Source organism: Trichosurus vulpecula, chromosome 8, assembly GCF_011100635.1.
Source record: "Trichosurus vulpecula isolate mTriVul1 chromosome 8, mTriVul1.pri, whole genome shotgun sequence".
Classification (NCBI taxonomy): Eukaryota; Metazoa; Chordata; class Mammalia; order Diprotodontia; family Phalangeridae; genus Trichosurus; species Trichosurus vulpecula.
The window spans coordinates 215,879,550-215,903,582 of record NC_050580.1 but is presented as its reverse complement, the minus strand read 5'-3'; the positions used below and the strand labels follow the sequence as shown (position 1 = coordinate 215,903,582).

At 44.0% G+C, this 24,033-nt stretch overlaps 1 protein-coding gene across 1 annotated transcript; it reads left to right on the top strand.

Annotated features, from left to right (window-relative positions):
• The first annotated feature begins 10,367 nt into the window (after positions 1-10,367).
• Positions 10,368-14,720, top strand: SIX1 (SIX homeobox 1). The gene is made up of 2 exons (XM_036736884.1): positions 10,368-11,244; positions 13,459-14,720. Exons 1-2 carry the CDS (start codon positions 10,685-10,687, stop codon positions 13,751-13,753), a joined length of 855 nt encoding a protein of 284 aa, XP_036592779.1. The 5' UTR covers positions 10,368-10,684; the 3' UTR covers positions 13,754-14,720.
• Positions 14,721-24,033: the final 9,313 nt, after the last annotated feature.

Below are 24,033 nucleotides of genomic sequence, written 5' to 3'. Positions count from 1 at the left end.
CCCCCTTCACACACACATACTTTTTTTTTTCTAGGCTAATTGCATTTAATACACAGCTTCAAAACACTTTTATTACAGGTCATTTTGCTTATTGCTCCAGTCAAATGGCAGGATGTACAATCAAATGATATAGGAGAACAAACTTATTCTAATTCAAAAGGCAAAAGGGATTAGCGGAATATTATATTAAACTTGTCTTTCATTTGAGTCTGAAAGGAAGTTCTGCAGAGGCTCCATTCAACTTATTTCTTCCTGGTTTATAAAATATATCAAAGACTGAGCCAACCAGGTGTGTATTTCTGAAGGGGATAAAAAAAAAAAGCTTCATTTGGATAGAAACGTGTTCATGACAAAGCGATGCCTGGTAGCTTCACTGCCTTTTACCTAACAGCTTGCAACAGGACATGTGCTGGGGAAATACAATAAACGTCCTTAAAAGTAAATTCCTTGTATCTTTTCATGTATTTGAAATGGTATGGAGATAGCTTTTGCAGTCATCTTCATGGCATGTACAATTTTCTTCGTAAAGAAAAATTTAGAGTGATCATTAAGAAATTAGAAAATTAGATGAATAGAAACAGACTTTCTCACAAGAGAGTCATTGTAAAAAGGCAGAGGGGCGGTCCTTGCAGGCAGAGCTGCAGAACACATTCCCTTCAAAGGTGGAAGTGAGGGTCTTTACTGGAGAGAACACTGAGGAAGCAAGATTTTTCAGGAAATGAAAATATTAAAATATGTGGATAGTATGCACTGGTAGTTATTGGGTATGGAGATCTTCTGAGTTACTACTATACGTATATAAACCCTCAAGTTGGATCGCTCCAGAATTAAAGAAGTAGGCACTTCAGTTTCTGTTTCTTCCTTTTGTTTTGATGAAACAGGGCATATTCTACCTTTTGGGGGGGGGGGGTGTCACAAAATGAACTCATTTAGGATGGCGGATACTTTTCCCTCGTCAAAAATCCATCCTTTTAGGGGAAGGGATTAACGGGAAACATTATTTGTATGATATTGAGGCGTGTCCGTATGTACTTGTGTATGAGTGAGTCTGTGACCTTATACAAGGGTCTAAAAACATTTACAATTCTTCCTGGGTGAGGCAATAACCAAACCAGATGAAGCTAATTCTTCTTCCAAGTCTTTCTGATGTGGATACATTGGGTGTGTTCAGGAGCTGTATAAATATGAGGCAGGGATTTCTTGCCTTTGCGCCAAAGTGAACCCAGGAGGGTGATGGGTGCTCTGCTTCTAAGTAGGGCAGTAAAAACAGGTGCTATGGGGACCCGCCTCTCACTCACCCCTCAGCTGCCACTTCCCCTCACCCGCGTTGGGGCAGATCACCAACAAGCAGAAATTTGTGCTCCACATTCCTTTCTCCGAATTAAATCCAAAAGCCTTCGCTTCTTACAGAGAGGGAAACAGCACTGGAGAAGCGTGGTGGAGGATAGGGGGTGGGGGTGGAGGAGAAAGAGACTGTAGGGGGAGTTGAAAGGAAGAGAGGGTCCTTTCCTGCATCTTCTCGGGTGCAGGAGCCGGCGAGCTTCTGGGGTTCAAGAAGGAGAAGTGGGATCCAGTAGGCAGAAATGCTCTGGATCTTCAGCCTGTCAGATTTCCGGAGGCTGGAGGAGAGTGAGTCCTAGCCGCACCCGCACCTCTCCCCGCCCCGCCACCACCTCCTTCTCTTTCCACCTCCCCACCCCCATTTGTGTTGGAGGGCAAGATTTTCCAAGTTTTGATCTGACTGGCCCGACCTGGTTCTTTCTGCCAGTAAGAGAGCGCCCTCTCCCTCTCTCTCCTCTTCCCGCTTAGCTGTTCAGATTGCTGGCTTCTCACTCGCAGCTCCCTCACCCCAGCCCCGGCCCCCGCCTTCTCCCCATCTTACCTTCTAGCTCCTCAACCTCGTAGGATGACCTCCCTACTCCACCTCCACTCTCTCTACCCCACCCACGGATCCTCTTTCTGTCCCTCTGCCCCGGAGCTAACCATCCTTCTTATTTCTTAGTCCAGACCAAGTTCCCCAAGGGGAAGAAAGCAAGAAGTCGCTTCTTCTTCCTCGCTCCTTTCCCAGGTCTAGCTCCAGGCAGAGCCAACGACCTCGGAGAGGACAGGATGAGTCTATAAAGCAGTAACCCCGGAGGGACTGGGGGGACTGGGACCGCTGGCCGTTAGCCCCTAAGATCAAGTTTTAAGTTTACTCAGTGGTGAGGCCTCTTTCTAGGAGGCTGGAATTGGGGTTACGAGGCCTGAGCTGAGATTAAAAAAAGTCGGAGAGGAGCGGCGGAGTGACCCGCCCTGCAAGACGAAGGGGGCTGGTGTTTATATGGGGAAGGGGATGTTTTCCTATACCAAATGGGAAGAGAATGCTTGATGGCTGCCCATGATGCTTTAGGCGAAGGGAAACTCTTTGGTTTCCAGGACTCTAGTTGCTACAGAACTTTGTAAATTATAGTCTGAGGTTCCGAGGATGCTATTTGTTAGTTCGCATTTAAAGGAGTTTCAAATTTTGTTCCAAACTCTACGGAGAGAGTCAGCTGGGTGAAAGTGGATGGGGGTGGAATGAGTGGGAGGGGTACCCCACCCCAAGCTTTTCTCACAGGATTCCAGAGGTACCTGGTTTTAGACGTGACCGTGCATTCTGCTGGGAATTTCCCACAGATACCACGAGGGTGCATGATACACTGAAGCCAAAGCAAAGGGCCATTGAAAATTCAATTTATTTGGAGCATGTTCAAATATTGTACCTTTGGGGTGTAGGAAAGGTTCCAAATACGGCGAAGGAATATGTATGGGACACGTAGAAAACACTCGAGGTGTACTCACCACTCTCTCGAACTCAGCCTCTCCCCACCACCATGGTTTCTATCTGCTTTAGCTGACACCACTCGATAGTGAAGGCCGGTCTCTGAAATGCACTAATTGAGTCACATAACGCTGAGAGCCCTGTATTTCAGCAGCCCAGAGCCTGATTTGTCGGCAGCACTTTCTTCCGCAATTCAGATACATTATCTCATTTGAAAAGTATTGGGGCAGAGACGCTGCAATTACCATTGTCTCCGGTTACGCTAAATGGCATTATGCGGAGAAATGGAAGAATACAAATGTTTTGAACGTGTTGATCTTCTTACTGGCTTAGCCTGGCCTCCCTATGCTGGGTACAGAAGCAGGCAGGCAGTGAATACTCAGTCTGAGAGGAGATAGAGTCTGACAACAGCCGCTAGATATTCTGAGCAAAACTCGGAAGAGCAGGTTCTGTCTGAGCCGTGGTTTGGTCTTTGTCCCTGGCGTTGAATCAGGGGTTCATAATGTGGTGTTCAATGAAAATTTTAAAATATATATAGATAACTGTGTTTCAATATATTTTGTTTCTTTTTTCACCTATGTGTTTTATTTTAATGCATTTAAAATCATTATTCTGAGAAGGGGTCTATAGGGAAGAGTTCACCAGACCGCCAGAGGTGTCCCTGACACATAAAAAAGTTAAGAATCCCTGCACTAAAGGTTTTGAAAGAAAAGTCAGTGGTCGGTGATATTTCATAGCCACAAAACTTCTGGGAAGGCATGTCACACCCCCCAAGTGAAATCTTCTCTTATCTGGGATACTATGCGGGTGCTTTGACTTTTTGGTTGAGGTGAAAGAAAAGAGTGAAAATTACATCTTTAGTTGGTGTATCCTTCCCTAGGAAAGGAAGAGTCTCTAGTAAGAGTAGGGAAGAGAGATCACCATAGAAGGGAGTGGGGTGAGTTCCCATCATTCTGGAGCTTTAAGCATGCCCCGTGGAAAAGGTTCTTTAAGGTGGATAGAAGGGAAGTAGGCTGTAGAGATGAGTGAGGCCTGGAGAAATGGCTTAGTTCCATTTGCAAATGGCAGGACTCTGACTTGCTAGAACTATAGATGCTCACCTATTGTTGCTTGTGGGTCAACAGAAGCCTCTTCGGAGGGAGAAATCAGACTGAGAAAATACAACCTTGTCTAAGAGGAAAGGAGTGGGAATGAAAGAGAAGGCTGGAGAAAGAGGGAAAAGAGAAAAAGAAAAAAAGTTGTTAAAAGATGTCAGGGCCACAGTGTTTAAATGGCTACCTATTCTAGCCAATTCCTGATTATACAGTGGCCAGCACGCTGTGCTTATGCGCGTGTCTCTCTCCTTTTGCTTAAACTAGACCCCCACATCTTGAAGTAATCAGCAGCTGAGAAGGGACTCGTCCCCCTGGCATCTCAGGTTAAAGAAGGAGGTCCAGGAAAATGTGGTAGAGCCATTACAAGAAACCTGAGATGCATTCATCAGGGACTCCAATTGCCATCGCATTAGGATTGATTAGAGACCAGCAGTACCGTAATGACCCGGAAAGAGGGGCAGCCAGGGATTATTAATATCAGAACGCTGGGGGTTGGGGGAAGAGAAGTTTTATGTTACTAGGATTTATATATGAGTGCAGGTTTACCTAAGGAAACTGGATAGTCAGTGAATCACGCAAACAATAAATCTAATTGCATCTAAAATTTCATGAAGCCTTATTTAAAGGGGAAAAAAGTGAGAGGGGTGTAGAGAATAAAAACTTAACTGTGATTAAAATAGAGGTCACAAGGAAATCCAGGCCAGCATTTATCTCAGACTTTATAACCAAAGTTTGCTGTGGACAAAGGCTGTGGAAAGTAAGGAACAGACGGAGTGAATGGCTGCATAATCTGGTTTCCTAGCCATTAGGACCCAAAGAAGAAGGATTTTCCCCTCAGTCACTACATTTTCACTTTAGGGTGCATTTTTCTAACTTTCTTTTTCTTTACACTGTGCCTTAGGGGTAACAGGGTGTGAATTTTGGGATAGTCTATTGGGCAGAGACACTGAACATTCTGAAATCTATTTTTCATGGAAGAAGTGATACCCTGGTTGGGGTTGTTGGGGTTTTTAATTTTTTTTTTGCATCCCATTAAAAAAAGACATTAAAGATTGGGATCCCAAAGAGACGTGAAGGAGAGAGTGGTTCGTCTCCTTCCTCGGACTATGAGCCAAAACAAATCAGCCCCTGATGGTCTAGGTTTAAATGCAGCTCACTGGATAATTAACTCCATCTTTCCAGCCCAACTTAACTGTTTATTTAGTGTCACCCTGTATTATCATCACTAGCACTTTCCTTTGAGAAGGAGGAGCTGCAGGCTTTCACCTCCAAAAAGGAAATTCTTCTTAGCTTAGACAGATTCAGCGTGCAGGATGTATATTAGTTTAAATTTTTTATTGGAAACTGTGGAAGATAAAGATACTGAAAAATTTCATTTTGCAAACTTGCCAACTTGGGACTCGGCAGGAGCTGCGGGAAGGCCGGGGGCGGGGGGGGGGTGTCGAGGGGGGAGAAGAGAGGGAGAAAGTAGAATAAAGTCCCGCCCATAGTGTCTCTAATCCTTGGGAAATTATTCCCGTAAACTACCCAGAGAAAGGGCCCTTTGTATTTAAATGTGTAGAGTGGACAATCAGATCAAAACCTAGCATTTCATGAATGGGTAAGACCCTTTACTAATCTCCGCTAAACTTCGTTCTTTTCTCTTCACTTTCTTTCACAGTTGGAGAACTTCAGTGGAACGCGACCTCTTTCCTTCCATAGGCGGCGTAGTATAGTGGGAAGAGATCTGGCCATTTGGAGTCAAAGACTCCAATCCCATCTTGGTCACTAACTACCTGTGTGACCTTGGGCAAGTCACGTGACTTCTCTGGGCCTCAGTTTTCTCAGGAGAGAGTCCCACACCTAAGGGCTTTGGGACTGGGGTTACATTGACGATGAGAGGATTGAACTACATGACCTCTAAGGTCTTTTCTAGCTCCAAAACTTTGATCCTATAGATCCTCCATCGCTAGAAGAGCCCAGCCTACCTAACTGGAAGCAACATCCCCCCAACTAGAAACCAATACCAAAGCAGCAGCCTTCACCTCAACCCTAGGAGCTCAAACCTAGCACCAGCATCCCCTGACTCCGCACCAAAACCCTTACACACACGTACACGTACATCTGGCCCAGATAGGTAAGACACCAACCTAATATCAAAGAGCCATTTAAAAGCCAAGTTTCAAAAACAGCACCCGCACATAGACACCTCTTTCTGTTCCAGCTCTTAGGAATCTGTTTTTCCTTCAACTTCTCTATTCCCTGTGAAGGTTTTTTTTTTTTTTTTTTGGTGCCTCGAAGCGCATCCAAGACAAAGGGTAGAGACCATATTTTCAGGAGACAAGCCTAGCAGATTTAAAGAATCTCTCCGCCCCTCCTAGATGCTTCTCAAACCAGCTTTGTTTTTACAGGTGTGGGGGGGAAAAGAAGGGGGAGCAATTCTTATGAGGACTTAAATGCCTCCAGGGGGTCTCGGTGCCCGGAGGCTGTTTATTTGCACCTAGGAAGTAGGCTTGCTCTAGTCCCCTTCCGGTTCCACGAGGTGGGGGAACTGGGCTATTTTAGAAGAAAATACAAATACAAATCCTTATTGTTTAGGAATAAACCGAGGAAGCTGGCCGGCTCCCCTATGCCCTGCAGTGGGAGGGAGAGCTGAGCAGATCCGGTGTCACGTTGCAGATTCCCACTAAAGATAACGAAATGTGATCTATTTTTTCAGAACAGCAAGTGGATGGGAAAGAACCTTTACAACACAAAACTCATTTACTAATGGACTGGTTTTGGGTTTCCCCACTCACTGTAAAAAATCTCCTTGACTGAGGGTTCATCTTATTCATACCTCTGAGAGCTCCTTTCCAGAGAGAAGAATCTAAGTTTTGAACCTAGCTTGTCTGTGGCAGTTTTGCCATGGGGGCTGCTGCAGTTTTCGGTCGTGGTTTTATTCTAGGATGAAAGAATTGAGGGGACCCTGTATAACCTCACAAAGCAGACTAGAGAAGAAGCATCTGACTTGACTGCCTCTAACTTCACAATAATTCCATATAGTAGGGTGCCGCCCCGAGGATCTGAAGCACAAAGTAATTAGTCTGGATGGTAGAGGCACAACAAACTTAGTCCTTCAAAACCATATCAGCATCTCTCCGTAGAGGAGATTAAAATTATTTGCTGCATAGTAAAAGGCTTTCATGTCAACGTTTCAAACATTTGTCTACATTTCCTTCCATTCCCGCGCCCCAGTATTCGTTTTCCATCTCCGCAAATAGTAAAGGACACAATCAATTACCTGCATAGATGAGCTGAAACTGGAGTTAATGCACGATAACCATATTAATCCATTTTGCCTGCGCCTCCCAGAAAGTCTTTGCAGCAATAGGGGAGGAAGGGAGTCGGAAAGAAACGGTTTTTCCTTCTTTAAATGTAAAAACAAAAACCCAACCCAAAAAGTATCTATGTGTGATTTGCATTGACAAGAACGGGTTTTGTGTTACCAGAACAGAGAAAACCTTTCTCTGCGCGAGTTAAAATGGATAATTTGGTTTACGTGGTTGGTAAATTCATGACATTTTACCTCTTTTAGTGGTTTAAAGTGAAAGGTTCCATTTTGGGAAACCTTATATATCCGGGCCAATAATGAACATTGTTACAACAATTGGTTCCCTTTTCCGGGATCGAAATAGCAGGTATACTCTCTGTTATAAAGCAAAACCATTTTTTCTTTTTCATTTATGCAATCTTATGTATTATATAGCAGAGTAACAGTTAGTTGGGACTGGGGCTTTGAAGTGTTTAGGGGTGAATACTAGATCTTTCCGGTAAGATTCGGTACCAATGGCAACATCTTCAATGCTGTCTTCTTCCTTCTAGACCACCTTCGGTATGCTCTGCTTTGAAGAGATGGGGGGGGGGGGCGGAGGTGGAGGTGGGGCGAGAAGCAGGGAGGAAAGAGGCATAAGAGTATAAGAAACATGACAAAAGGTGGTGGCATTAATCTAAATTGAGATTTCTACTCACCTCCATCTTAATCTATACCTGCTTTTATGTATCAGAGCTCTCCTTCAGTTCCTCATGGAAAATAATTAGTTAAAAAGCCTTCACTTAGTAAACGAGTATTCGAATGCAAACATTCTATTTTAAGAGACCCTCCCTAGCGGTTGCGACCCACGTTTAGTCCCTCCAACTGTCCACATTATAATTATGCGCACTTGCTCCAGACTTTAGGGTATTAGTTGATTTTTAGACCTGGGTTTAAGACTCCGTTCCGGTCCCCACACAGCTGCCTTGTCAATAAGGATCTGTTCCAAGTAGAGACATTCCTTCTGGCAGGACATTGCAGCTCTTTAAGACTTCATCTGAAACATCATAAGTACTAAAATAAAATGGCTAGGGAAAATTACCAGACACATGGTCATGAGATGCAAAAGTGCCAGGCATCCAGTTTAGAAAATAAGTCATTGTACAAACTATGCGGCAATGGCTTATTTTAAATAGCACATATTCATTAAATACATTTAAAAAACCTAAAGGTAAGAAAATCTCAACATCTGTTCCCAGGATTTAATTGCACTTGTAAATGATACAGTGGAGTCTCAGGGATGCAAAATGTATAGAGAGCTAGACTAGAAATTCCCAGAGAACTGAAAGATTCAACCATTTCTTAAAAGCAGGATGATAATTCTTAGAGTATCTGAGGTAGTAATTAGTGTGTGTGTTGTTAGCTTATAAAGAAAATAAGAGAAATCCACACACATACAATTCCCTCTCACAGTGGCTGTTACTTAAATCTAAACATTTAAGTAGTGTAGTTCTGATAGGTCATTTGCCTGAATGAATGAAGACATGTTTAATGAAGACAAGCAGGTTCTAATGAACCTTGGGATCTCCTAAGTGTCCACTAAGAGGGTTCGCTTAAATCAAAAGCATTTTTGAAGTGTACTTAAAATTCTGTTTTGAACTTATCTAATCAAAGATAAGCCTAGTCATAAAGTCACTCCCATTCCACCATTCGGTTTCCCTTATCTCAACTTATTGTTCTTATCATTGGCCCTGTCCCAGCTACTGACAATAGATTATCTTTGTTTAGGGAGGCTAATTGTTTTAAAAATCTTTTTAATAATTGCATTAGCTCAAGGTGTGCAAATGAGGATTAAGATAATTATAGTTTCGTTTGTGCAATTTGTCCAAACATTCCCCACACCTACAAGAAAAAGCAAAGGATGGGACTTTTTAAACTGCAGAACGCTTTTCATTCCATTAGCAGGAATACAAGCTTGCATTACAGTCTACAGACACACACATACATACACCACTCCATATTTAATCTTCTTGGAGCCGCTACCGTTCTAGTTTTGAGAGTAGTGTCCTTTGCATAGCTAGGCGAGGATTATATTACAACCGGACGGTTATTGGAGATGGGTACAGTTTTATTTAATTTACACCCCCTAGTGCCTTTCATCTGAGGTCGCCAAAGCATTTTTGTTAACATCAGTTAAATAAATTTCTCATCATTCCTCGGTTGGAAGGTATTAGTGAGATTCAGTGAGCAAAAAAGGACATTGAGTCCCTAAGGGTCAACCTAAGTCACCTAGGGATAAGCCTAGTCAGAAATTAACCACGGCTGCCCCACCCCCATCTTGGACTAACTAACTCTTCTTCTCTGAACACAACATTAACCTATTCCAAAATTAAATTGCTTCTACCATCTAAAACAGAAGAGTTTCGTGGCTGAAATCTCCAGATTGAGTCACGGGGTAGGGGGACAGGCTTAGCTCAGCCCATACATGAAGGCCCGAGAGCGAAGCTGCGGCATCATCAGCAGCATGCAGTTATGGTTCTCCTCCTGTATTATTTATCGCTCTCCATAAGCTATTCATCAAGCCATTATTTATTCATCCCAACGTTAAGGTAATTAAATATGAGCTCACCGGGAAAGGGCAGGTCTGGAAGGGACAGGGGAGATGGTGGGGGTGGGTTTAAAAGGTCTGTAATAATTGATTTGTACAGAGATGAGCCTGGTTCCCCTTAGCTGACACTTGAGAAGGGGCTCAAGTTGCAGGGTCCTGAAGTGTCTCCCCACCCCCCCACCCCCGACCCCTGGGCCAGAGAGGCAGGTCTCATTCTCGCGCCCCCCCTTCCCATCTCTCTCTCTTTCTCTCTCTCTCATCCCTCTCTCTCCCTCCTTCTCTCTCTTCTTTCTTCCCCTCTCTCCCTCCTCTTTTCTTCTTCCCCCTCTCTTCCTCTTTTTCTCTCCTCCTCATTCTCCACTTCCTCCTCCTCCCCCTCTTCTCCTTTCCTTCCCCCCACTCCCGGCCTCTCTCTCGCTGCAGAGGAGGCTCGGCCTCCCAGCACCCCTGCCTTGCCTGGCCGAGCTCTGAGGCTGGCTAGATTGGGATAGGCGCCACAGGCAGCCAATCAGCGCGCCCTGTCCGCTCTGCGCTTTAAGGCTGGTTGCAGGGAGAACAGAAACCAAGTTCCCCAGCAACAATCAGCATCCACCCGGAGAGAGCCCGGGGAGGCTGCTCCGCGCCGGCGGCTCAGTGCCCGGCGCTCCCACCCATCCACCCCACCTTCTCTCCCTCCTCCTCCTTTTCCTTCTCCTTGCCCATCCTTCTTCCTATCCGCTCAAAACTCCTCAGCTGAGCTCCCCCTACACCCCATCGTCTGCAACTGAGTAAGAAAGAGGACTTCTAGAAGAGGGAGGGGGTCGGAAGCCTCCCCTCCACCCCCTATCTCTAGCTCTGGTTGCCCCCCCCCCCCATTTTCCGTCTCGCTCTTCACTGTGCCCCAGGTTGCTCACTCGGGCCAAGCGCCAGCCATGTCTATGCTGCCGTCTTTTGGCTTCACCCAGGAGCAAGTGGCCTGCGTTTGCGAGGTTCTCCAGCAAGGGGGGAACCTGGAGCGTTTGGGGAGGTTTCTCTGGTCCCTTCCTGCCTGCGACCATCTGCACAAGAACGAGAGCGTCCTCAAGGCCAAGGCCGTGGTCGCCTTCCACCGGGGCAATTTCCGTGAGCTCTACAAGATTTTGGAGAGTCACCAGTTCTCCCCCCACAACCATCCGAAGCTGCAGCAGCTGTGGCTGAAGGCTCACTACGTGGAAGCAGAGAAACTGCGGGGCCGACCCCTCGGGGCAGTGGGGAAGTACCGGGTCCGCCGAAAATTCCCTCTGCCGAGGACCATCTGGGACGGGGAAGAGACAAGCTATTGCTTCAAAGAAAAGTCTCGAGGTGTGCTGCGAGAGTGGTATGCACACAACCCTTATCCCTCACCCCGAGAGAAGCGCGAGCTTGCTGAGGCTACTGGGCTGACCACCACCCAGGTCAGCAACTGGTTTAAAAACCGGAGGCAAAGGGACAGAGCAGCGGAAGCCAAAGAAAGGTACACAGGGAGTTTCTCTTTGCTCTCTTCACCCTTCTGCCCTTTGCAACCCCCGCCCCGTTTCCCCAGCCCTACCCTTACATCCTCGTCTCCTTTTTTTTCAGAGCATTGCTCTCAGGATCCTTATTCTCCGAGCTGAGATAGAAAAAAAAAGTTCATGAACTTGGTTTTAGCCTGCCGGGGGGTCAAAAAGGAGAGAGACTAATTTTAGTTGTTTTTCCTCTGCGAGATTGTGTTCAGTGGGTTTGAATCTCTGGAATTATTTGTGGCCAGTTTGTTTCTCTCACCCCTGACCCACTCCTCTCTCACCCCCTTGCGAATGAGTGTGGACTGTGTCTGAGAGAGGAGGAAGACTCGAGAAGGGAAGGGAAGGGAAATGAAAGGAAGAGACGGGAAGAGAGAAGAGAGAAATAGGAGGGGAGTGTTTTTTTTTTTTTTTCAGGATCAGTAATAAGAAGAGAGCCAGAGATTTGGGAGGAGGGGGTGTCTTACTGAGTGGCAGGGATCCCTGGTAACACCTTTTCCTCTTCCCTCCTTGTTGGCTGGCTGACTTTTTGGGTCCCTATGTCTTCACTTTCACACAATCCCATTAAGACTATCCTCTTCAGTCTCCAGTAAGTTCTTTGGGGGAAAGGTCGGGCGGTTTCACATCACACTTATAGATTTCTAGCTATAAGAGGGTGGAGCTTTAAAACAAAATCTAGAGAGAGGTATGTGGAAAGTCGGAGCCGACTTTATTGACTCTAATCACAACCCCTGAAACAAAGCTGCATCCTTCCTTGCTCACTTCCACAGCCAGGGAAGCTGTGTATCTGTCAGCACCGCCAGCCGGAGACTACGAGCTCAACAGCCTCACTTTTTGTTTGCCCCAGAGATCAGAAACGCGTTTTTTATGGTTTTCCTCCCAACTGCCCCCTGCCAATGCCCCCCAACCCCTGACCTCCTTCCCTCATCCATTCTTTTTGGAGTTTCGAGCTGAGATTCAGACCTGGGAGGCAGCCAGAATAACTCCGATCAGGAGCAGAGTTTAGTGAGCCTTGGGGATTTTTTTTTTATTTTTTATTTTTTTAGGAAACCAGAACACCCCGGCTGGTTACTTTTCTTTTGTTCACTGCCCTATCTTGGTACCAATACTCTACCTATTTATTTTGGTCCGGGATAAACGTGTCGAAGCAATATAAGTTCAGTTGGAAGAGGTCAGCAGGGCAGGAAGAGGGGAAAAAAGGAAGGAACGAGAAAGGGAGGAAATAAAGGGGGGAATACTTCAGAAAGGCGGAAGTGAGAGGAAGCAGCGAAATAGTGAACTTAAACAGGACTTGGGACAGGTCCACCCATCGAACTCCGAAATTACACAGGTCTTGATTCTTAGTGAGGACTTCTTGACATGACCTCCCTGGCTTTTATGAGGGATGAGGGAGGAGGAGGGATCGGGAATTTTCGAGTGGGGCGTGAGGGAGATGGCATGGGGACAAAAACTCTGCGATTCCAGTTAGGCTGAAGTTACAAAATCCTCTAAGTCAGGCCTCAGGGCCCACTCCCTGATGAAATCAGCAATACTGGCTTGGGTCCCTGTGTTTACTCAGGTCACTGCACTGCCTTGGGCACTACTTCCCCGTGACCTGTCCCTTTTAATGACAATCGCCAGACAGAAATACGAAAAGTAGTTATTTAGTAATATACATCTCTCTTCTGCACTATGGAAAATGGATATCAGACTTGACCAACAAACCTTTCTTGGGTTATAGGTTTTCTATTTTTTTCTTTCTTTCCCTTCTAACTTTGAAGGGCTGACTAGAGTTGTTAAGGTTAAGCATTATTTAAATGTGGTACCAATGAATGTTTATTTCAGAGGATCAGTCTGTGACAGAATTTTTAAAAGTTTTTTTAATCTCCACAAATATTTTCCTTCCGAAATCTGCAAGATTTGGGAAGCAAGGGCTATAGGGGGACTCAAACTTGTGGGGGACTCAAACTCTTCTTACATCTCTGATTCTATTATGTTCTTCTCTTGTTTCTTTTATGACTTCTGATAAGGGGTGGGTGAAGGAAGACTCCCTTTGTGCAATTATTCTTTTCCTTTTTCATGTTCTCTTTCTACATTCCCTTCCATTCCCTTTCCTTCCCTCCTCCCCTATCCTTTCCTCCTTCCTTTTTCATTCTTTTCCTTTCTCCATCTTTCAATCTAACCATATGCTGTTGTTTTCTATTTCTCAGGGAGAACACTGAAAACAATAACACATCCTCCAACAAGCAGAATCAGCTCTCTCCCCTGGATGGGGGCAAGCCACTCATGTCCAGCTCAGAAGAGGAATTCTCACCTCCCCAAAGTCCAGATCAGAACTCAGTCCTCCTACTCCAAGGCAACCTGAGCCATGCCAGAAGCTCAAACTATTCGTTGACTGGCTTAACTGCCTCTCAGACAGCCCACAGCCTCCAGGGGCACCAACATCAGCTCCAGGACTCCCTGCTCGGACCCCTCACCTCTAGCCTGGTGGACTTAGGCTCCTAAAGCAAAAGTACTTCTGACCCATGGAGAACTAGTTGAAGCATCCACTGATCAGCAACTAGAGACGTTTGTAAATATAGAACAGGAACAATTTTGCAGCGCATATCTGGGGAACTTTATGCATCAAGGAAACATGGACTTTCACAAATACCCTTTTAAAAAAAGGTTAACGGAAACAACACTGCTCTCAAGAAATGATCTCTCCTCCCCAATTCTTATTACTTTTACCTTTATCCCCTTGTCCCTAAGTGCTGGTGCAAACCCCCAAACTAACAAAACTTCAGTGACCTACCAGTTTATGCTACTGATTCCATCACCTTAAATTAAGTTAAAAAAAAAGGAATTACAAACTAGTTGGATTTCAATTCTTTAATTTATTTATGATTCATTTTTAAAGGAGAGAGGAAAAAGAGAAGTCTGATGCAAACAAGAGTCTCTACCACTGGGGGAATTTGGTTGAATTCTTAAGCTGAATAGGGGAAAAATTCTCAAAACCTTTTTTTTTTTGAGGGAGGAAATTAAGTTTACATTTTTCATATCTAGTGTTAAATGATTTCAATTTAGTTTAAAATAAAAAAGTATTAGAAAATCAAGTGCCTAAATGTCTTAATGCACATATATAAGTCAGTTAGAAATAGAAAGTGACCATTGCATTTTTGTTGGACTTTTAGGGATTTTTAAGAGGAGGTTGTTGATTTTCTTTCTTTTCTTTTTTTTTTTTTGATGGACTTTTGAAATGCATCAATGTGAAGTATCACAGTTTCCTGGATGTTTCTTCTTATGCCCTCAATGCTTTCATATCCAGTAGTATACTCTTGCTAAGTGTTTCTCCTATTCCTAGTTTTTAGCTTGCAAAAGTATTCCCATAAATCTGGTGACCTGGTATTTGTTACCCAAAATGGCATGTGTTTTTCAGGGTTCTTTTCTATTGTACCTAAAGCAGCCTAAATTAAAACATAGCAGAGCAGCAGGAGTATGGTTCTCTTTTTCAAAGGTGAGTTTCTGTGTTGCTGTCATCCTAATTTTAAACATACAATTTTTGCCTTTCTTACTTCTGATTGTTTGAATTGTAGAGCACTTTGAAGGTGATTATCTGAAGCAGTTGTAAGATCTGGTTTTGTCATATGACAGAAAAAGGGTAAGCATAGCTTTTTAGATAGCTTTAAAAAAAATTTGGAAATAATGCTTCCGGAGTGCTCTTCTCGAAAATATTCGTGTGTCCATGCCGCTACTCTTTGTCAACATACCTGTTGACAAGACTGAAAGTAACAAAATGTATCAGACGAAATTAAGAAATCAATCAGTATGAATAACATCATGAATCTATCAATTAGGAATGGTATGCAAGCTGACTGAACAGAAACTTCTGTGCACTTGCTCTAAGGCTAGGCTTTGAAAAATACCAATAATTGCATAGGCTCTTGATTATTTTTGTTTGGGAGAAAAGTGACACAGCCTTTATACTAAGCTTTAAATTTTAGTGAGTGACATTATTAAAATTATTCTCAAGATTACTGGATTGGCTGGTTCATGATTTGTAAAATATTGTCCCCCAAGGACAGCCTATTTGTTCTCTGACCTGAATTTCATAATCTTGATTTTCTCCTCTCACATAAACAGCACTATTTGCATATTCATTTAGTATGCGTTCTTCCCCGCCTTTGAGGGCAATCCGAGGGAGTAGCAGCATGGTGAATGAAGGGAGTGCTGGATTTGAGGTCAGAGAACCTGGATTCAACTCCAGGCTTTGCCGTTCTCTTAACCGTGTCTTTTGGGGCACCTGGCTTGACCTCTCTGTCTTTCATCTCTAAAATGAAGGGATGGAAGTAGAAGAACTTTAAGATTCCGTCCAGCTCTAAATCTATAATCCTATGAATTTGGAGAAATGGAAAATGAAAGCTTTCTTGTTCTAACTAGTTTTTTGGAAGCTGAAAATGATTTATTTGTAGTTCAGGAAAAGGGTCTTAATTGTTTCATGTTACAGTAACTTTTATCAATGAAATCATTTCTCTATCACAGACCCATAATTTGTCCAGAGAGGTTCATTTGGGTCAGAAGCTCCTGGTCCCAATATCCCTTGTTAGCGTTTTGGATCATTAAGTTATTGTTTATTTAAGTTACTAGGGTGTTTATTCTCCAGGTCTTGGGCCACGGAGAAATGCCACCCTCTGCAGGAGGGACTCTCACAAGGGGATCTCCGTACATTCTTTACATTCACCCCCACCCCCCAAACAAATAACCAGCACAAAAGATAGCTTTAAATGACCCAAACCAACTTCAAAGGACACCGCGGAAATCTTCCTCGAAAATAAGGAAGGGCTAATTACTTTAATTTTTTACATGCCCTCTCCTCCGCCTCTCTTTTCCTACTTCCTCCTCTTTCTCTCAGCTTAGCGCCGTATAATTTTAGTAGCGGGGATGCTCCCTGTGACTTCTTGACAAACGGAGCTAAATGTTCGCCTTCTGCTCCCTCAGTTGGTGAGTCTTGGAAATGCCAGGCAACTTGCAGAGCAGTCGAGCTGCCCTGGTACTGTAAAAAGGCCCAGTGATTACTGCTTGTAAAGTCGTTAAAAGAGCAATTTTCTGTCACAGCCATAAACTCTCTGTAAAAATCCCTGGCTCTCGGGTGCAGCGCAAGCATATTCCAGATGTGTTTAAAAACAAATTGCACAATTCCTCCCTGCTCCGTCTGGTGACAGGATGGGAAAGAAGGTGAGAATGCTGGAGATGGCTTTGGTTTTCTTCTCAATGATTTCCAAGAGCTCAGTCCCATTAGACGAAGTGGTTTTTCTTCAAGGGTAAATCCGGGAAGGGAACCTTTAAAGGACTCGAGGAGTGATTGCATTCTCCCTCTCTCTCCTTTTTTCTGTGCCTGGCTGCTTCAACTTATTTTCAAATTTCCTTTCGGTTCCATTTACAGACTTAATGATGACGGTTAAATTAATGAACTAAGGCTCATCATTAATAATAATCTTATGGGGAAAGTACCTTAGAGGCTCTGCTAAGTGAAAAAAGAAACAAGGAAGAAAAGGGGGAGAAAACTTGGCCTTTTTCTGGAAGTTTGAAATAGTCTCTAGCTGTCTGAACTCTGGCTTTAACCTTTGATTTAGAAATAAGGTTTCTGATGTTTGGAATAAGCGGACATTACAGACATCTTCTCAATTTCCAGTGGATGTGTTTGAGATAAAGTAGATCCAGTCACAGCATCCCTACACAGGGTGGGGAGAATTCTGAGGGGCTGAGCACCTTGAGTGTAGTCTCCTCAAAAGGACTCTTTAAGTTCGTTTTAAAATTTCGAGTCGGAAGAAAAAACACCTAGTGAGTGTATTGAGGCTTTTGGGTGTGCGAAGTCCTACGAAAAAGAAATCCATAGCTAGACCCTTTCCCAAGGCTCCAGAAATTCAAGAGAGGAGCGGATGTGCTTCAAGAGGCAGGCGAGCAAGCGCTTGACTGACATGGGACTACTCCAGTCCCATGCGCCTTGGGACTGGAGTAAAAGGGGGCCTATCGCGATGGCTTCAAACTCTATGCCGCGGAGTTCACTCTTAACTAGTTTTCACTTCCTGGCTATGGGATCGTGCTGCCAGTGGCCTCCGACCAGAGGTTGGGGTTACGGTTGTATACCATCATGTTTAAGGATGTGTCAGGCCGGCAGGTCTCTGTACTTCCACGACTCCCCCAAAGAGCCCAACGCCTAAGGAGGTCATGGGGTAGGTGAGGCGGCTAAGCAAGTCAAGCACTACCTGTCTTATGTTCCTCTGACCCATTTCAGTCTCGGCTTCGAAATAGCGCCCTCGCTAGCGTGGAAAGGAGCTGGGGGAGATCGAGAGCACTGTGGCTCCCCAATTCCTGACTCCTGCTTTTCCCTATCCCTGGTCTTTCCTGATGTCCCCAGCGGGCTTTCCGAAGCTAGGAGTCGAGGCCGGCTTCTACACATCAAAAACAACCAGCTTTCCCTAAAGAGCCTTAGAAATCATTGTCTAGGTTGGAGAAGCAGCCTGTGTCCGTGGTGCCGCTTCTCAGGTGATTAGCCTGGTTGCAGTGTGGAGGTAGGGTTGGGTTCTTCCAAATGCCTTCAGCATCCATGATTTGGGACCAGAAAGCCTCTTGTCCCCTCCGTTGTGGCAGGTGCTGGAAGACTGTGGCCGGGTGGGAGATGTATAGCGATTATACCTTCTTACCAGGGCAAGAAGGCTTCTCCTCTGGAACCCACTTACCCGAGCGCCAGCCCTGATCTACAGGAGGCCAGCCCAGAGATCTGGGTGAGAGCAAGAGACAGCTAAGTTTTCTTTGGGGGAGTCTCTGCATTTAGTTCCCTGCCACCCACCTCCAGTAGTTCCGATAACTTCTTAGAGGCTGTTTCTTTGTAACTAGAACTCCCCTCGGAACCAAATTGCTGACAGGCCGGGAATAGCTGCAAGGTGATTGAGCTGTGGCCTTTGGCGCTTGACAAGGGGTCATAGAAGGTTCACTTTAAGGAGACAAGAGCTTATGTGGCCTAATCTAGCACCAAGGGCGCCCTCGGCAGCTTGAAGAAGACCCCGGAAAGCGCACGTTGGGCTCGGGAATGGCTATTTTGTCTCGGCCTGTCTAGCACCAGTCTTCAGTGCTTAACTGAGGCCCTAAGGGGAGATTGAGATCTCCTGGATGGTAGTGTTGAGCCTGGCCACCGCTGAATTCAGTGTATCAGAACCCAGAACAAAAGGTCGGCACCTCCCTATTCACATCCCAACAAAACAAGCTGCTTTGCATCTTTGCTGTCCGTGGTTGACCTGGTTGTACGGGGGTTGTTGTCTGTGGGGTGTGTGTGTGTGTGTGTGTCTGTGTGTCTGTGTGTCTGTGTGTGTCTGTGTGTCTGTGTGTGTCTGTGTATACATGGGAAACCACCAGCATTTTATCCCCAGCCTAGCTGATCTTTTCCAATCCCGGGGCAAGCTAGAGAGGCAATTGGCCCACTCCAGAGTCTCTCACATGTGATAAAGGATCTTCATTTTTTCTTCCAAATAATACAAAAACAAAAACTGAAGCTAGTAAGAGCTGAGGTCACTTCTTGGGCTGGATGACCGCTTCTTGTTGGTGCCCCTTGGATTCCCAACCCCCGGATTCACAGCTGTTCAGAATCCTTACTCGAGGCCCCTCAAGGGTTCAGTACAAAATCCTCGGGTTCTGATTGAGACCGAGAACTTGACTAGTATTGAAAGGAAAAAGTGGCCTCAATATAGGAATATTTGATAGTGTAAGCAGTTGTCCAGGTGGGAAGGAAGGTCATCTAGGAGCAAAACAAAGCCAATATAAGGGCTAATTGCAGAACAAATTTTTTATCCAAAAAAGCACTACTCTGAAAAGGCTAGTTTTATTCCTAATGTTTTAAAACTGAGCACACGCACTTCAGTACAGCTGATGAAATAAGAAACCTGTTCCCCTACTGAGGATGACATTCAGTGTTTTCGAGGCGCTGGTCCTTCCAGACAGCGAGAAACAACACTGCAGTAGCATTTAAAAACAAAGGAAACTAGGCTCAGAGAGGCGAGTGGACTGCCCTTCGCATCAGGGTTTTAACTTCCCTCTTTTTAACTTGTTAGCGGAAAACTGAGAAGAGAGTTCCCAGCAGGTAGATTAGAATTACCTGAAAATTTGTTCTCTATTTTTGTTTTGTTACTTGAGTGTCTCTGACGATTTTCTCTGCCTTGAAATTGGTCAGTGCCGAGGCTTTTACTTTTACTGAAAAGTTTAGACATTGTCAGAATGAGAGCTCTTTTGTGTCATCAACTAGATTATTGGGGTGGGGGAGAGACCCCTCCAAAACCGAATTCTGTTTTGAGAAAGCAAAAGTTTAGATTTAAATATTTGAAATATATTTTAATTAGCTACTGAGCTGCACTGGATTAAATTAAATGGTACTAGCTTTTCTCTCCCCCCGCCCCCCACAGGAGTCTTCATAAAAAAAAAATTAAACTACCACGTCTTTTCCAAGTATAAATAGGGAAGTAAAAATGAAGTATTTTCCCCCTCTCTGGTTGGCACCACCCCAACCTCAACAATATGGAAAATACACTTTCACCCTCTTGAAACGGGCATATCCAAAATGGAGCACAATGGATTTAGAAGGTTGGATTTTAATTTGCAGATTAAATTATTTTGATCCAGGATTTTAAAATTAATTATTGCTTTAAAAGCTCCGTGGTCTCTTCTTAGCTGAAGATGTTTTGCTCAAGGAATTTGCAAGAGTGGATAACTAGGGGTTATGTATGGAGCCCCTTTTAAAATAAAATTCTTAAAAGTTGTCCTAGACTCCATTTTCTTCTGATGATTAATTTCCACTGGGCCTAGTAAACAAAAACATCTTAAAATTCTTGGGGAAGGTTCAAAAGTTGAGCATCACTAGGAGAGAATGCTCTTTGTACCAGTCTGTTACAACCGTAACTGTACCCATTTCCTTATATCCTCTATTGTGTTTCTATTTACAAAAACAACTTGTCTTTCCTTTCATTTTTTTGTTTAGGGTATCTGCATATTATAATAGTTACTTTGAAGATGCTCTATTCTAAGTAGGATTGACAATTGTAGTGAATGATCTAAACATCAGGGGAAGGCAATAAATTGATGAGGGGGAAAGAAAATAGCTCTCAGCCAACAATGCACCTTTGGTCATACTCATCCAAAATTTATGTGTATATTTTTTTTTACTGTAAACAACTATATGTCCTAAATTTCCCCCTTAACTTTTGGAGCTTAAAAAAAGAAACTTTCAATGTTATCAGAATACAGTCTGAGAATTCAGTCAGAGGCTAACAATGCATTTACAATCCAGAGAAACACTTATGTGTCTGTGAACCATGGAAGTAGTACATTGAAGACAGTATTAAGATTGTATTCACATAAAATACACAGGATAGCACACAGATAGGAAATAGATGACAAGCAGGTCGAATGAAAATTAGGTTGTTTAGAAAAGTCAATATGCTTCAGTATTTATGTAATGAAAGGAACATTTAAACAAGGGAGCTGTTGTCTCCGTCTACAGATATATGCCATGAATACTTTCTATGCATTACAGATGCTATATAAACATAATATGCTTCCTCCAGAAGTCAAGTTCATGATTTTAATTGAAGAATAATATTGCTTAGGGCTCTACCTCTAAGTACAAATAGCTTGTCAAAAAATCCATTCTGGGAATCTGTAACCAGTGATTATTTTCAAAATAAACAGATGGATTTTTCACAAAGAAGTCAAGGAAGATTACATATAGAATCTCTTGATTTCTGCTCACAAGAAAACCTTTATGGAAAAACTAAAATATGAAGAATGACAATAGTGGTCCCTCTTTTCATTCTACAAAAACAACAAAAAACCACAATACAGAATGATTTGATTTCCAAGCTGTTGTGCTTAACTGTTTGTTTTCCAGCATCATCCATAGAAACAAACCTCAGTCATTTGCTTCCATTCCTTCCTTCCTTCCATTCATTCTTTTTAATTGGAAAATCCAATCAAATTATAAATAAGGCCCAGTTTTTAATTAGTTTTATAAAATTTCATGAGGATTATTTAAACAACCTTGAACAAATATACAAAACTCATTTATAGAACTTTCTCTGTTTTCAGAAAAAAAAATCACCTCTGAGCTAATTTCGAATTGGAACATTAAAGCAGATTTCATGGTGTTTCTAATTTCCTTGACCAAACCCTAATGCCACTTTGATTTTGAATACTATTCTCTTGCTGGTTAAACCGTCTGCATGAATATCTAGAGAACAGAGTGTTAGAAGGTGTCTCATCTCTGGGACCTTGTCTCACCTAGAGTCAGGTGACCCTAATTGGTGACTCATTGCAGTGGTTCTAGTCTCTAGGCTGAAAAGTAAAATCCCACAAGGATAATAGGACCATAGCTATGAAGTTGGAAGGGTCCTTAGAGGTCATCTTGTCCAATTTATTTTACAGATGAAGAAACTGAGGCTAGAAGAGAAAAATTTACAGAGATTAAAAAATCACAAAGATGAGATTTGAACCCAGGTCCTCTGACTCAAAATCTAGCACTTTTAACACTGTTCTTTCGTACTTTGCTGGGATAATTTTATCTGTAAGGGATATAAGGCTTTTAATTTAATTTAACTGGAGGGATGAAGAAAGGCTCGATTTTAATTTTAGTTCTCCTCAGAGGAAAGAAAGAGTTAATTTGTTTTCTGACAGGTTTCAGGCTCAGTGCAGGTCAGCCAAAAAAGGAGAGGAAAAGGAGAACAGCCCCATGATTAATTCTACCTGTTTTTCCCATGAGCGATCACCTGCTCCAGGGGTCATGAATAGCAGGTAGCTCTCCCCTCCCGGGCTCTGAGAGGTTCGTTTGTTTGGTGACAGCTGAGTGACAAGGCCTGAAACCCGAGCCCGCCGCCTGGCCTGATGTGGGGATAAAAACCCTGGATGTTCCCTCAAACATTTCAGGAAATGAAAGTTGTAATGCGATCCCTCCTGCGCCCACATCTCCCCCGGCCAACACAAAAGCTCAAAGGAGCCTTCTCGCATTGAATTCAGCCTGAAGTTAGTTGATGGAGGGAAAGCGGAGCCCAACCCAGAGGGAAGGAAAGAGGGAGGGAGGGACAGCAGACAGGCAGAGTCTGGGGCTGGCAGATGGAAGCAGGAGAAAAGAGCTGGTTCTCCCTGTCCCTCCCCACTAAGTTCTCTCTGCCTCCCCATCCCCCTACTCTGTCCCTCCTGAGCCCTAGTTCACCGCAGACAGCGTGGGCTGCTGATGCCACCTCATTTGGTACTGTTTGAGGGTCAGCCTGGGCTGCAATAAAGAAGCACCAACTCAGTCGACCCCTCTGCCAGTTTTGTAGCTCCAGATCAACTGCAACTGGGTGCAGGTGCCCAGTGCTGTGAATTGCTTCACAGTGCTAGGAGAGGGAGGCCTCTGTTTTGGTTGGAGTAACATAGTCAGGAATAGGGGCTTTTGGGGGGGGGTGGGAGGGGAGAAGGAGGAGTGCCTCTTAGTGGGATTAATGCAGTGACCTTGACCCTGGGTGGAAAGCAGAGCTGGCTGCTGTACTCTGTCCAGTCTCTCTGATTGTTGGGCTAGAGTACCCCAGCCAAGATCTGTGGGTTGGGAGGATTTACTGTTCTGTCCCCATCTTACACTTTCGCTGTCTGTTCTCTGTCCTTATGACCTTTTTCCAGGTTTGAGGATTCACCACCTATTGCTCCTCACAGAATAAGTATTGTGAGGCAGAGCTGCAAGTGTCAGGGGAGTTCTGGGGGTAGGCCTGTCACACAGGTGAAGAAACCAAGTCCTGAGGACTTACTCCAGCAGGAACTTCCATTCAGTCTCTGGTCTTTGGTCATTCTAAGATTCAACTAAAGAAGTGGAAAGATATTAGCCAGAGGGAGGGGAAAAGGGTAATGGAATTGTTGAAGTTTCTCCCAGGCTGCCATTATTCCTTAAGGCTTCCCCCACCAATCCATTCTCCACACAGTTGCCAAAGGGATTTTCCTCAAGAGAAGGCCTAATACTTAGTATTTACTTACTTAGTAAAGTCTAACAGCTCCCTAATAACCCTAGGACCAAATCCAAACTCTTCTGTTTAGCTTATAAAGTGTTTTATAACTTGACCCCTTCCCATCTTTCTGGGTCTTTAAGACTCTATTCCCCTCCATGATCTCTATGGTCCAGCCATACTAGCCTATTTGCTGTTCCTCAAACAAGACACTCTATCTCCCAACTCCATGTATTTTCACTGGCTGTCTTCCACACCTGGAATGATCTCTCTCCTCGCCTCTGCCTCTTAGAATCCCTGACTTCCTTTTGACACTCAGATCAAGTGGCATTTCCTATAGGGAGCTATTCCCTGAATACTCAGCTGCTGGTACCCTCTAAGGCTACCTTTCATTTATCTTCTGTGTATTGATTTGTGTACATGTTGTCTCCCTCGTTAGAATGTAAGTTCCTTGAGGGCAGGGACCATTTCAGCTTTTTCTTTGTATCTCCAGAGCTTAGCATAGTGCCTGGCACATAGTGAGCACTTAATGAATTGATTGATTGACTGACCCCAAGTTGAAAGTTAATTAAGTTATTGTCCATTACGGTCAAGGAGCGGAGATGACCTTGAGTTTCTGAAGACTCTGGAATATAGTACAAAGTCATTATTGCTAAATATACAGAGGTTCAGCACCACCAGGGTGGCCAACAGGTGATGAATTCTTTGCCCTTACAGCCCTAGTTAACTACAAACAGCACTGCATTGCTCAGTTCTTAGAGAAGCTTCCCTCCCTTATTTTTTTCTTTCCCA

Excerpts from the sequence above, each read along its gene's own strand:
- SIX1 (XM_036736884.1), top strand. The coding sequence starts at position 10,685 with ATGTCTATGCTGCCGTCTTTTGGCTTCACCCAGGAGCAAGTGGCCTGC. Across the intron at positions 11,245-13,458 it reads GCAGCGGAAGCCAAAGAAAG|GGAGAACACTGAAAACAATA; the intron begins GTACACAGGGAG and ends TCTATTTCTCAG.